The 14,502-nt window shown below is 39.1% G+C and overlaps 1 protein-coding gene across 1 annotated transcript in view; it reads left to right on the top strand.

Annotated features, from left to right (window-relative positions):
• Positions 1-214: 214 nt before the first annotated feature.
• Positions 215-14,502, top strand: part of LOC119775281 (diacylglycerol kinase beta) — a gene marked incomplete at its 5' end in the record, with an annotated part of 150,721 nt that continues 136,433 nt past the window's right edge. Inside the window, 9 exons of the mRNA XM_038273207.1 lie at positions 215-421; positions 1,396-1,470; positions 3,384-3,503; positions 3,810-3,927; positions 5,194-5,282; positions 8,846-8,962; positions 9,790-9,888; positions 11,431-11,541; positions 13,594-13,667. Of these exons, the coding sequence (XP_038129135.1) occupies positions 215-421; positions 1,396-1,470; positions 3,384-3,503; positions 3,810-3,927; positions 5,194-5,282; positions 8,846-8,962; positions 9,790-9,888; positions 11,431-11,541; positions 13,594-13,667 (1,010 nt within the window). The remainder of the gene's footprint in view (positions 422-1,395; positions 1,471-3,383; positions 3,504-3,809; positions 3,928-5,193; positions 5,283-8,845; positions 8,963-9,789; positions 9,889-11,430; positions 11,542-13,593; positions 13,668-14,502) is intronic.

Here is a 14,502-nt window from a genome sequence, read left to right as displayed (position 1 = left end):
TGGATGGATGGATGGATGGATGATGGATGGATGGATGGATGCATGCATGGATGGATGGATGGATGATGGATGGATGGATGGATGGATGGATGGATGATGGATTGTGTTCTAGTGTAAATCATGACGTATGAACCTTCAGCTCAGGCAGCTGTTCCTCGCTGCCCTGGGCCTCAGTAACTCCTCCCTCATGCTGGTGGATCATTTCATCCTTTAGCTGCTGAACCAAACTGACTTCCCTCCATATGACAGGGCTGATTTCTGCTCTCTGGTCCCTGCTGCTGGAGATGCTCTCTCTAAATCATCCCAGAATCCAGGAGAAAACGATCCAACTTCTAATGGGATCTCTCTTCTCTTCTCCCCCCCTCCTCCAGTCATGTTCCGACTGTACGACACAGACGGGAACGGCGTGCTGGACAGCTCAGTGAGTGGATTCTGTCAAAGTTCCTCCTTTTCTCGGTGTCTCTGCCTCCGTCACTCTGAGCCCTGCAGCTCCAGGAATAGAAACCTGAACACCATGTGAACTCTGCATGTTTACATAAGATCACTGTTAATGGATCTGTTTAGCCCTGTATGCTTTCATTGCCTATTTCCTTTGCCACTCACTCGCCTCTGTAACCCAATAAAGGGTTATTCTATTCTATTCTTTTCTTCTTTTCTTTTCTTTTCTTTTTCTATTCTATTCTATTCTTTTCTTCTTTTCTATTCTATTCTTTTCTTCTTTTCTATTCTATTCTTCTTTTCAATTCCATTCTATTCTATTCTTTTCTTCTTTTCTATTCTATTCTTCTTTTCTTTTCTATTCTATTCTTCTTTTCTATTCTATTCTTTTCTTCGTTTCTATTCTATTGTATTCTATTCCTATCTTATTTTCTTTTCTATTCTATTCTTCTTTTCTTTTCTATTCTATTCTTCTTTTCTTTTCTATTCTTCTTTTCTATTCTATTCTATTCTTTTCTTCTTTTCTTTTCTATTCTATTCTATTCTTTTCTTCTTTTCTTTTCTATTCTATTCTATTCTTCTTTTCTATTCTATTATTTTCTTCTTCTCTTTTCTATTATATTCTATTCTTTTCTTTTCTATTCTATTATTTTCTTCTTTTCTTTTCTATTCCATTCTATTATTTTCTTCTTTTCTTTTCTATTATATTCTATTCTTTTCTATTCTATTCTATTCTATTCTTTTCTTCTTTTCTATTCTATTCTTTTCTATTCTATTCTTTTCTTCTTTTCTTTTCTATTCTATTCTATTCTTCTTTTCTATTCTATTCTATTCTTTTTTTCTTTTCTATTCTTTTCTATTCTATTCCATTTACCATGAAACAAGAAACAAAGCAGATCTTGAAGATGGAGCAACAGTTTCCATCCGTCCATTTTGATTCCTTCTCTTTTTCCCCAGGAGCTCGATCGCATCATCAATCAGATGGTGCACGTGGCCGAATATCTGGAGTGGGATTCAACAGAGCTGCGACCGGTCAGTAAACACTCTCCTCTGCTACTAATGTTAGAAAAAGAACCAGGCTCCCTTCCCTTCTATCGTCCATGATTGTCAGCAGAAGCTTTAAGCGAAAGACTTAAAGCAGAATATCACGATTTTAAAACAATGTATAACAAAGAATGGAAGAATTCGTATTATACATCACTTTTTCCAAAAGATCATTAATTATTATAAGATATTTTGTCTATGTAAAGAGCAGTGGGATGAAAAGTTTTCATAATTGGTGCTTTAAATATAAATAAACTGAATTGGATTGAACTGAAAATTAAATATGATTTTGGCAAATGTTACAGGGAAAATTGTCAGTAAATAACATCTTTGTAGATGTCAGAATTTGTCAATGTAAATCAATTTCAATAAATGTCACATTTGTATTTGATTCTTGTTGTATTCGCCAACTGAGAAACGGATTTTCATTTTGGAGAAGAGAGCAAGGAATGATCAATGGATCATTATTTATACCTAAAATACGTTCGCCGTGATTTAATGAATTTAGCGTCATTTTCGTTGCAATCACTGAGTCTGGGAGCGGCCATTTTTTCCCAAATATAGTAACCCCTCCCTCCTGCCATTTTTCAGCAGTGACGTCACGGTGCGGTAAGCCTAGCGCCATTCTGCCCGCTTTACAAGCAAAATCAATGGGAACTACTAGACACATCTGCAATCAACAACAACTATTGAAGATTTCCAGAGGACTTCACCATTGAAATTCACCAGAGCTATAGTGAAACTGACAATGCCCACGTGCATGGCAGCTGGATGCTGGAATACATCGGGTAAAAGTGAAAAAAGTTATTCCACCTTTCTGATTCCTGATCCTCCACGGACGGGTTGGTCGTTGGATCGCCAACTTGAAGAGGGAGGATTTGCCATCGAACTTCTGGCCAGAGAAAAAACCCGTAATATGTAGCCAACATTTGGAAGAAGAATGTTTTCAAGATGACTTGGATAATAGCGCGTTGTGACAATCACCAGATACAGCACTGGGACTTGATCAACAGCCGATACCGCACCGTGACGTCACTAACCAGTAGGTGGCAGTAGTGTTCTTTGACAAACATGGATGCCTCCAGTAAAGCACATTCACATGAAAATTACTCTGAATTAAAAACACTGATCATTTATTGAAAAGTATGCAATAAATTCATATTTAAAGAACTTTTAGAAGTTTGAATTCTGAATATGAGCGGACTTTTCCTTTAAAAGTTATAAATACACATGAGAACTTTGCAAGGAAACAAATACAAGTCACACATTTATGAATACGAATCACAACTTTACACATAGGAATCTACAACCCATGATGATCCTTACCAGTTGGTGGCACTATTACACCTTGAGGTGGTCATCAACCACCATTAAATGAGGAAAGATGGAGAGGAAAAAAAATTATCGACCATAAGTTACACTTATTATTACACTTATGTAACTTAGTTACACAATTTTTAGTTTTTCTTATTGTAAAATAGTTTAACCTGTTTGTTGTTAGACTTAGGCTGCAGAATTGCATTCCCCACTGATTTTAGCCTGATTTTAAGTCTGTGGAGCTGGTTGACAGTTGCCTTTTGTATCTATGCTTCTTTTTCTATGTCTGCTTCTGTCTCCTTGAACCCCAGTGGGCCTCAGCAGATGGCCGCTCACACTGAGCCTGGTTCTGCTGGAGGTTTCATCCTGTTAAAAGGGAGTTTTTCCTCTCCACTGTCGCTACAAGCATGCTTAGTGTGAGGGATTGCTGAAGAGTCAATGAGTCGATGGAATCAGCTGGTTTTCCTTAGATAGAAAACTTCTAATCAATCTGGATGGATGATCTGGTTGAACTGGAAAGTGCCTTGAGATGACATGATGTGAATTGGCGCTATAGAAATAAACTGAATTTAACTGAATTTTAGATACTGAAGGAGATGATGGAAGAAATTGACTATGACCGAGACGGGACGGTCACACTGGAGGAGTGGATCAGAGGAGGCCTCACCACCATCCCTCTACTGGTCCTGCTGGGCATGGAAACGGTACATTTTGTTGTTGTATTTCAATATCTCAAATCAAAGAAGCAAAGCAATGTTTTCCTTCTCAGCCTGAAAAAGAAAAACCTGCTTAAAATGAGACACTGTTAACTGTTTTTTTCCTTTTTCACTTTGGATATAAAACCTCTAAAATAAGTTTTATTAATGGTCACAACTAATCCAAATCATTGCTGCTCTAGAGAGCATATTTTTATTTTCTGAGCATCTTCCTGCATAAAGATTCCTTTGTATTAAGTAGCCCTGAGTGGAGAAGGAGCTGAAAGAGTCCCATGTTGTGTTGTGATCTGTCAGAATGTGCAGGAGGACGGCCAGCATGTTTGGCGTCTGAAGCACTTCAACAAACCCGCCTACTGTAACTTCTGCCACACCATGCTGCTCGGCGTCCGCAAGCAGGGCCTGTGCTGCTCCTGTGAGTCCCACGCCGTCTCCCCATCGCTGTCGGTTTGCATCTCCTGCTGTCTCTTATCTCCTTCCTCTCCGTCTCTCTTTATCTCCTCGCTTCACTTCCTACACTTCCTTCATCTAAGTATTTTATATTTGGTGCCTAAATGCATTTGACTCACTGTTCTTCTCAATTAAACGTCCTTGCAACCATCATTAGGAAAGCATCAACAGTGTGATTGTGTTTTGATTATTGAATTTCCCAGGCGGTGCCTCTGGGGCCGATGAATGTATGCACTCACTTACTGTCGGAGCAGATTTCTGATGTGGTCAGCTGTAAAATGAAATTAACCCCCCCCCCTCACTCAGCCATGTTTAGGTTGTGTTTCTCAGTCTCTGGTTAAAGGAATAGTACACCCAAAACATGATTAGCCTTCATTTTCTACTCACCCCCATGCTGAAAAACACTCTGGAGTACTTTTTTGATATCTCAAATGCATCTGGAGATCTGGGAGGCTTCTTGCTGTCTGCTGACATTCAAATAATGGAGGTCTATGGCGCCCGAGGCAGAAAGGTCCATAAAAGTCCACAAAAAACGTGTCAATATTCCTCCATACTGCTCGTCCAATGTATTCCAAGTGTCCTGAGTGGGTAGCGTCCAGAATTTACTCGAAACGAAGTCATTTAGAATGTTTTTAGAGCATAAACAGTAGTGTATAGGATTTCCTAAAAGCGCGTTCACGCGTAGAAGAAGAAGTTCCGCTTTTCACCTGTTTATTTTCTGCCGTGAGCCAGGTGAGCACGAGGTTCTTTGCACAGGTAAACAGCACATTTCTTCTTCTACGCTTGCATTATCGGCAGAGCAGACGCTGAATGCGCACTTTCATCTGGTTTGGTCTGCCGCGGTTTCCGTAGACTCGTGAACGCGCTTTTAGGAAATCCTATACACTACTGTTTATGCTCTAAAAACATTCTAAATGACTTCGCTTCGGGTAAATTATAGACGCTACCCACTCAGGACACTTGTAATACATTGGACGAGCAGTATGGAGGAATATTGACACGTTTTTTGTGGACTTTTATGGACCTTTCTGCCTCGGGCGCCATAGACCTCCATTATTTGAATGTCAGCAGACAGCAAGAAGCCTCCCAGATCTCCAGATGCATTTGAGATATCAAAAAAGTACTCCAGAGTGTTGTTCAGCATGGGGGTGAGTAGAAAATGAAGGCTAATCATGTTTTGGGTGTACTATTCCTTTAATGTAACAGTATTCATTGGGTTGTCTTCCTGCAGTATGCAAGTACACAGTGCACGAACGCTGTGTGTCCAAAGACATCGCCGCCTGCATCAGCACCTACGCCAAGTCCCGCAGACACACCAATGTAAGTGGAACCGGACTGCATGGGAGGCTTTGACCTGGAGAGGAGCATTATTATAGAAAACTTTGTTTTCTGTTTAGTTGCTGTATTACTACATAAACATAGAACAGATATACAGACTCATGAACTCACTGCATTAAACAACCTATAGAGATTTGTTACTCACAGTTTACATGCTAAAGAATAAAATAGTCTCAGATTAGGGTGTGAAACAGTAGCAGCCATTCAAAATGGCCCCTCCCAGTCAAACACCTGATGAATGGCAGCCCACTTCTCCCTGCAACTCCCAGCAGAATCCCCTCCAACTTCCAGCACCTGGAGTGACCTCCTCTTGCATATTTTTTTACTCTGACTCCATCCTTTCACTTAATTACAGGGTCTGACCAGGAGATGGCGCTTCTCTTTAGATCTTAAAGGAATAGTACACCCAAAACATGATTAGCCTTCATTTTCTACTCACCCCCATGCTGAACAACACTCTGGAGTACTTTTTTGATATCTCAAATGCATCTGGAGATCTGGGAGGCTTCTTGCTGTCTGCTGATATTCAAATAATGGAGGTCTATGGCGCTCGAGGCAGAAAGGTCCATAAAAGTCCACAAAAAACGTGTCAATATTCCTCCATACTGCTCGTCCAATGTATTCCAAGTGTTCTGAGTGGGTAGCGTCCATAATTTACTCGAAACGAAGTCATTTAGAATGTTTTTAGAGCATAAACAGTAGTGTATAGGATTTCCTAAAAGCGCGTTCACGAGTCTACGGAAACCGCGGCAGACCAAACCAGATGAAAGTGCGCATTCAGCTCGGCAAAGAACTCATGCTCTTCCTCAACACTGAAGTCCTCAGACATTTTTCTTTTGCTGTTTCTTTCTTTGCACAGGTAAACAGCACATTTCTTCTTCTACGCTTGCATTATCGGCAGAGCAGACGCTGAATTCGCACTTTCATCTGGTTTGGTCTGCCGCGGTTTCCGTAGACTCGTGAACGCGCTTTTAGGAAATCCTATACACTACTGTTTATGCTCTAAAAACATTCTAAATGACTTCGTTTCGAGTAAATTATGGACGCTACCCACTCAGGACACTTGGAATACATTGGACGAGCAGTATGGAGGAATATTGACACGTTTTTTGTGGACTTTTATGGACCTTTCTGCCTCGGGCGCCATAGACCTCCATTATTTGAATGTCAGCAGACAGCAAGAAGCCTCCCAGATCTCCAGATGCATTTGAGATATCAAAAAAGTACTCCAGAGTGATGTTCAGCATGGGGGTGAGTAGAAAATGAAGGCTAATCATGTTTTGGGTGTACTGTTCCTTTAATGTCCACAAATCATGACAGAAAGAATATTTTAGTTCAAAGATTGATGTTTATAAAGGAATTTTTGGACCCATCAAGGAAAGTGGGGAAATTTTGAATAGCTACTACTGTATAAGTTCACTAATAAACATTTAGCTACAGAAATGTTGATTCAGGGAAAGTATTTTCAATACCTGCCTAAATGTTATTTTCCAAAAGTACTTTTACTCTGACAGGATTCAGAATGACTTCTAATTTAGTGAATATTATTATAGGTACTGGTTGGTACTAGAGATTAGAGGATTCAAGTAACAAAGTGCAAAAACTTCCTTAATTTACGTAAGTAGAAATTAGGGCAATCTATGCTTGACTGGAGTAATATTTTTTACTAGTGGTGGGCATAGATTTTTTTTAATTTAACCCTTTAAAGCCCGATCTAAGAATAAAACAAAACAGAAAATTACTTTTTTTTTTTGGTTTGAAGTCCTTATTTGGCCTTTAAACAAAATATGTAAAAAGAAAAAAAACAGAAATACATTTTAATATTAATAATTTATTACTATGCGATAAGTCAAGATTATTTTTTGTGTAATCTTCTACTGGCTGTTATCAGGTATATCTGATTGTGTACAATACGATTTTGAGCAAAGTTTTTACCATTAAATTATGCAAAAGGTATGTATCAAATATGATACATTAGGCATTACAGGGTTAATTTAATCTCACTGTAATCTTGGCATTAATCCTGATTTAAACGGCTCATTTGAATTCTGCATCATTAATCAGAATCAGGATTACTTTATTAATCCCTTGCAGGAATTGTTTTCTTGCAGTGCAACTGTTTATAGAAGAGAGAAAAATAACATTGAAAATACAAATAAGATGTAAGAATAAAATAAGATAATGATGACATGTGTGTGCTACATAAATAATAAGTTAAAGTAAGTCTTTGAACAGGTTTCTCATGCCAGGAGTCGAGTTAGATCAGGGGCTCATCTTCTGTTTCCGAAATTCATCACAAAATAATTGAGAAAGCTTTTCCACTATGATAACTGGTGATGAAAATAAATAATAATCAATAAGATGTATTGATGTTTAATAAGTGTTTATTCAGATAAACATGAATTCTGAACTGTAGGCCTTCATAATAGGAGCTGATTACAGTCAGTAGCGTTGAGTCAGTCTGTCTATTTCTCCTTTTTTTCCCACCAGGCAGTCATGCACTTCACAGAAAACCTTCCTACAGACATAAATCTGCTTCACCAGTTATTCCTTGAGATCATGCAGAGCTCCTGCAATGCACCTCAATCTGTTTTCAATCCGTTGTTAAAGTTTAGTTTGATTAGTTACTAAATGTTTCTTCAAATAGAGATTTGTGTTATATGTGCTATCTTTGGGATTGCCTTGCAGCAAGAAGGTCGCGGGTTCGATTCCCGGCCCGGGGTCTTTCTGCATGGAGGTTGCATGTTCTCCCTGAGCATGTGTGGGTTCTCTCCGGGTACTCCGGCTTCCTCCCACAGTCCAAAAACATGACTGTTAGGTTAATTGGCTTCTCTAGATTCTCCTTAGGTGTGAGTGTGTGTGGAAGGCAAGGCAAGGCAAGGGAAATGTATTTGTATAGCACGATTCAGTACAAAGACAATGCAAAGTGCTTTACATGATTAAAATACAGGAAGATAAAACAGAATCAAAGCAAGTAGGAAAAAAATAAATAAATAAATTAAATAAAATAAAAAATGCAGAAACAAACAAAGAATATTAAAAACAGTTGGAAGGTTGTTTGTCCTGTTTGTCTCTGTGTTGTCCTGCGATGGACTGGACACCTGTCCAGGATTTACCCTGCCTCTTGACTTCAGATAGCTGGAGATAGACAGCAGCACCCCTCGCGACCCCACTTGGGATAAGCGGGACAGAAAATGGATGGATGGATGAATTTGCCATCTTTGGGCCATTTTATTATCTAAATGAATAAAAAGCAACATCGGCACAAAGAATCGGCCCAAAATCCTGTCGAGGATCAGTTAGAGTGTCAAAATGATGGGTATCTACATAAGCTTTAAAAAAAGCAAAAAGTAACACTCAGTCTGTAGTTTGAACTTTAAATGAAGCAAATAGAGGGAAAATAAGTGGCAAAGAAGGAAGTGGTTTAAAGAGCCAGCAGAAAAGATAAGGATCTAAGATTTGGAAAAACCCTGAAGATGGTTCTGAAATCATAAAGTTGTGACGGGTTTGGTTCATATCTGCTGCTGCTCTCTGCTTCTCTCCAGGTTATGCAGCATGTCTGGATGGAGGGAAATTCTCCAACGAAGTGCGATCGATGTCACAGAAGCATCAAGTGCTACCAGGGCCTGACGGGCCTGCACTGTGTCTGGTGCCAGTTGACGGTGAGTCACATTCCCCACATCACCATTAAACCTGCACACCACTTTAACAGAGGTGGACTATGAATACTGCCCCCCAGGGGCAGATGGAAACAACTACAGAAAGTAAGGGAGAAAATTAGAAAAAAGTTAGCATCATTAGAAACTTTAAGGTATGTTCGTAATAACTTAGGAAAACCTGTGTTAAAAATTAAATATAATTTCTGATCTATTTCCTGTGTTACAGCCACAAACATCGAGGTATCGGACTAATATTTGAACAAAAACATCATGGCAACACTGAAAAGATATGAAAATCATCTAAAAAAGTTAAAAAATAAAGACTTTGATGTAAATCCTACCCCACATTTAGAGTTTCCACTGGCAGAGCAGCAACTCCAGCATCAATCACACTTAGATGATGCAATACTGCTGTAAATCCAAAAGACTTCTGTTCATGAGCTGTTTTAAACTTTGAAGGCTCCAGGCACAATTAGCAGAGTAGTTTCATATCAAAAATGTATTTTCAAACTATGTGTAGTTAATTTAACAAAGTGAAATTATATAAAATAACAAATAAAAAATCTTGATGCCATTTTACAAAATAAAGATGTAATAAAAATGTACATGGAGGTTAACTGGGATTATTTGTCATTGCTCATTTTATCCACTAGATGTCAGTGTTGTATTGTGATGATAATGCTGAGGCTGAGCAAACCAAACCACTGTTCTGTATTTAGAGACACACAGTGATCTCTATTATCTTCAACCCTGCCTGAGCTTTAGATCAACCGATACTCATTCTGAGACGTGCAGAACTCTGATGCTTCTTCTTCTCCTGTCCGCTGCAGCTCCACAACAAGTGTGCATCGCATGTGAAGCCAGAGTGTGATGGAGGAGCCCTGAGGGACCACACTCTGCTGCCTTCATACATCTGTCCAGTTGTCCTGGTGAGAACGCCACCCTCTGCTGGACATTCAGCGATGGTGCCGTCAGTGCGAAGAGACGCTGGAAAAAAATCAAAATCTAGACATTTTTTCTCTTACAATAAGCAGAGATGGCAAAAGTACTCACTTTCCGTACTTGAGTAAAAGTTAAGATACTTGTGTTAAAAAATACTCTGGTAAAAGTGGAAGTACTGATTAAACTTCTGTACTCAAGTAAAAGTAACAAAGTACAGGCTTGTAAATTTACTTAAAGTATAAAAGTAAGAGAAGAAACCACTTTTTTCATGCCGTTGCCTACATTTTAAATGGATGTCTGCCAATAGGACTAGATCTCCGTTGTGTTCATTTTCAATCATCTCGTCGTCCATGCTACTATGCTAACGCCACCGCCACCAAGCTGCAATGATTTGCCGCCAATGAATACCGCCGAATCTGTCGATTCATCTTGTAGTGGTGCGTCAAATGCAACGTAGATTCCCATCCAATTAGATTGAATTTGGTATTGATGACGTGAAAAATAATAACGGTAACTCCATTGAAATGATTCAAAACTAAAGTAACGAGACAATTTTTTAAAATGTAAGGAGTAGAAAGTACAGATATTTGTGTAAAAATGTAAGGAGTAGAAGTAAAAAGTCGCCATAAAAATAAGTAGTAAAGTAAAGTAAAAATATCAGAAAATCTATTTGAGTACAGTAACGAAGTATTTGTACTTATTTACTTCCCATCTCTGAAAATAAGTGCATTTGCCCTTAGATTAAGGGAGTAAAAGAGACATCTTGCTAATAGAACAAGGCAATTTGCACTTAGAATAAGAAAACAGAATAGCATTGTTTAATTTCAAGTGCATATTATCTAATTATCTTTTTTATCAGAGTAAAAATACTCATTCCGTTGGCAAACTATCTCATTTACCTACTCAAATTAAGGGGAAATACACTTAATTTAAGACATTTTTACTTATTTCTAGGTCGTTTTTCCAGTGCAGGAACCCACTGAAACAATCCACTGGACTTTGTTTCCAAGCAGTAGCCCAACAAAGCCTTGTTTTTTGTTTTTTTTTAAACATGCAAATTGAAACGGATGCATGTTTTCAAAACAAAAACAAGGCTTTGTTGGGCTACTGTATAAAACCTTGAACTCAACACTAGTGCATATTATCTAATTATCTTATATTAAGAGTAAAAATCTCATTCCATTGGTAAATCATCTTATTTAAATACTCAAATTAAGGGTAAATACACTTAATTTAATTTTTTTTTACTTATTTCTAGATGGTTTTTGCAGTGTAGCTGTGACGTTCTATCATTGAGAACTTTCCACCATCATTTTCTGACCACCTGCCTTTAATTTCATGTCCCTCTTGATTTTATTTTTGGACTCTGTTGTCAAATCTTCTGTTCTCCTCCAAATTAAACAATGACACATTGATTAGAGGCCAATTATCGGTCCTATCATTGGGGATTTCATGCCTTAAATGAAGATCCAGGCACCTGCTGGCCGATTTTCCATTTCCTCCTGTTCATCATGTTTTTCTAATGACAGGATCGTCATTCCGCCACAAAGCGAGGGGAGGGGGATTCGCCTCCCAGCACCAGCCCCGATGACCCCAACCAGACATTTAAATTCTCTCCTGGAGATGGACAAGCACTGCAGGTACCCTCTTCACACTGCCATGCAGCGGCTGGGGGGGAGAAGTTTACAGGTTAAAACCCACCTAATTTGAAGTAATCCTGGCCTATTTTGCACACCCAAATGGAAAAGCAAATAACTGAGGAACTGTAAGCCCAAATTACATGTGTGAACAACTTCTAGGTTCTGAAAATATAAATTAAAATGGCGAGACTTAAAGGAATAGTACACCCAAAACATGATTAGCCTTCATTTTCTACTCACCCCCATGCTGAACAACACTCTGGAGTACTTTTTTGATATCTCAAATGCATCTGGAGATCTGGGAGGCTTCTTGCTGTCTGCTGACATTCAAATAATGGAGGTCTATGGCGCCCGAGGCAGAAAGGTCCATAAAAGTCCACAAAAACGTGTCAATATTCCTCCATACTGCTCGTCCAATGTATTCCAAGTGTCCTGAGTGGGTAGCGTCCAGAATTTACTCGAAACGAAGTCATTTAGAATGTTTTTAGAGCATAAACAGTAGTGTATAGGATTTCCTAAAAGCGCGTTCATGAGTCTACGGAAACCGCGGCAGACCAAACCAGATGAAAGCGCGCATTCAGCTCGGCAAAGAACTCATGCTCTTCCTCAACACTGAAGTCCTCAGACATTTTTCTTTCGTTGTTTCTTTCTTTGCACAGGTAAACAGCACATTTCTTCTTCTACGCTTGCATTATTGGCAGAGCAGACGCTGAATGCGCACTTTCATCCGGTTTGGTCTGCCGGCTTCCGTAGCGTCGTGAACGCGCTTTCAGGAAATCCTATACACTACTGTTTATGCTCTAAAAACATTCTAAATGACTTTGTTTCGAGTAAATTCTGGATGCTACCCACTCAGGACACTTGGAATACATTGGACGAGCAGTATGGAGGAATATTGACACGTTTTTTGTGGACTTTTATGGACCTTTCTGCCTCGGGCGCCATAGACCTCCATTATTTGAATGTCAGCAGACAGCAAGAAGCCTCCCAGATCTCCAGATGCATTTGAGATATCAAAAAAGTACTCCAGAGTGTTGTTCAGCATGGGGGTGAGTAGAAAATGAAGGCTAATCATGTTTTGGGTGTACTATTCCTTTAAACACATCCTAAGCTGCATCAGTTCAAACATGACTCAAAGTTGCTTCTTTTCTTCTAGAAAATAATAGGTGTTTTTTGAACAGTAGTGATAAAGAAATGCTTGAGAACAGGCGTGTCTCATTTTATTACATCTGTTCTACATCATGTCAACCACAAATGCAGAACATTTCAGACCTCTTGTAATGATCTCAGAATATTGGACCCAGAATTCGAGGCGAGACAGGCAGTGGGAAAGTTCAAAGCGTTTATTAACAAACTGGTGCGTGGGGCTGCTCGTCGGCTGCGGGGCGGATCTCTGCAGGGATACGAGAATACAGGTCAGTGACTGGATGTGGAGCTGATGCAAAGTCACTGACCTGATTCAAAGTTCAGTCCGTTCGCGGAGCTTTGACCGCAGTTGCGGCAGGCGACACCCCAAGAGTTCCTAGAGAGCGAGCAGCAGACGCCGAGCAGCAACAGAGTCCAGAAGGGAAATCCAAGGCCGAAGTCAGGAGACAGTTCCAGGTTCAGAAGCCGGTAGAATCCAGGACCAGATGCGACAAACAGAGCAGACAGGGACAAGGCAAAACTCGAGATCCACAGGACAGAAAACTGGTCATAAACAGGAAAACAGACTAAAGATTGTTAGGAAACATCTCAACAAAACCCACGAATAACCTGGCACTGATGGGAGGCAAACACACAACTTAAATAGTAGAGGAACCAGGTGGAAATGATCGCCAATAATCAGCCGCAGAACCAATTAGACGGGGGAGCCATGAGCAAAGGAAAAAACCAAACCATTAGCGCCAAGATCATGACACCTCTAGCTACAACACTTCCAGAGCTGTGGGGCTTTGAACTTCTGGTGTCACCAGCGTCTCCAAACCTCTCCAAATGTGCCAAATTGTGCTAAATGCTCTTACTCAACTATTTGACCCATAGAATATCAGTGCTTGTGTTTCCTGCTTGCAGATCACCCCTCTCCCAGGAACTCACCCTCTCCTGGTCTTGGTCAACCCTAAGAGCGGAGGGCGGCAAGGGGAGCGGTAAGTTTGAGTCCACCTGCAGATCTCTGCTCATAAACTGCTTTTTACTCCACCAGTGGAGTGTTTGACTTTGGAACAAAGTTTTAATAGTTAAAAGATGATAACTGCAAAGTGCTTTTAGATGGATCAGGTTAATTCGATGGTGATCACTAACATACTGTTAGTCCCAATAAATGATCTACATAGAACAGTTCTCCTTTCTGGTCCTCAAACATTTAAACTTTTTAAAATCCTGATGATGCACATCTGTAACAAAACTATAAGAAACCTTAATTTAAAAAAAATTCAGACCTGATTCAGCATTTTTTAGTTTAAAGCTGTTGTCCTTTAAAACCTTTTAATAAATCATAGTCTAAATAGTAGGGTTCACTGCAAAAACAATCTAGAAATAAGTCAAAATTTCTTAGATTAAGTGTATTTATCCTTAATTTGAGTAGGTAAATAAGAGGATTTGCAGATGGAATTTGTCTTTTTGTTTCTTAAAATAAGACAATTAGATAATATGCACTTGAAATAAGACAATGCATATATTTAGGCTTATTTTAAATGTAAATAGTCTTGGTCCTCTGGTAAAGTGTCTCACTTACCTCCTCAATTCAAGAAAAAATGCACTTCTTTGAAGAAAACACCATTAAACTATTGCTTATATTAAATATAAATAATTTGGAGTGTTAGAATAAAAAACTTCAGATTTGTAAACTTAAAGAAAAAGTTAAAAAGAATTTAAGGATAGAAAATTAAATGCTGCTGAATATTGGGGTTCAGTAGCGTTTGCACTGATTCCTCTAAATAAAACTCTAGTATTAAGGTGATCATAGCGCCACCTTTATTAAAG

The sequence above is a fragment of the Cyprinodon tularosa genome, unplaced genomic scaffold (assembly GCF_016077235.1).
Source record: "Cyprinodon tularosa strain WSP-4 unplaced genomic scaffold, ASM1607723v1 ctg860, whole genome shotgun sequence".
In the NCBI taxonomy this organism is placed as follows: domain Eukaryota; kingdom Metazoa; phylum Chordata; class Actinopteri; order Cyprinodontiformes; family Cyprinodontidae; genus Cyprinodon; species Cyprinodon tularosa.
The sequence above is the reverse complement of the archived record's forward strand: the minus strand, read 5'-3'. Positions and strand labels throughout refer to the sequence as shown.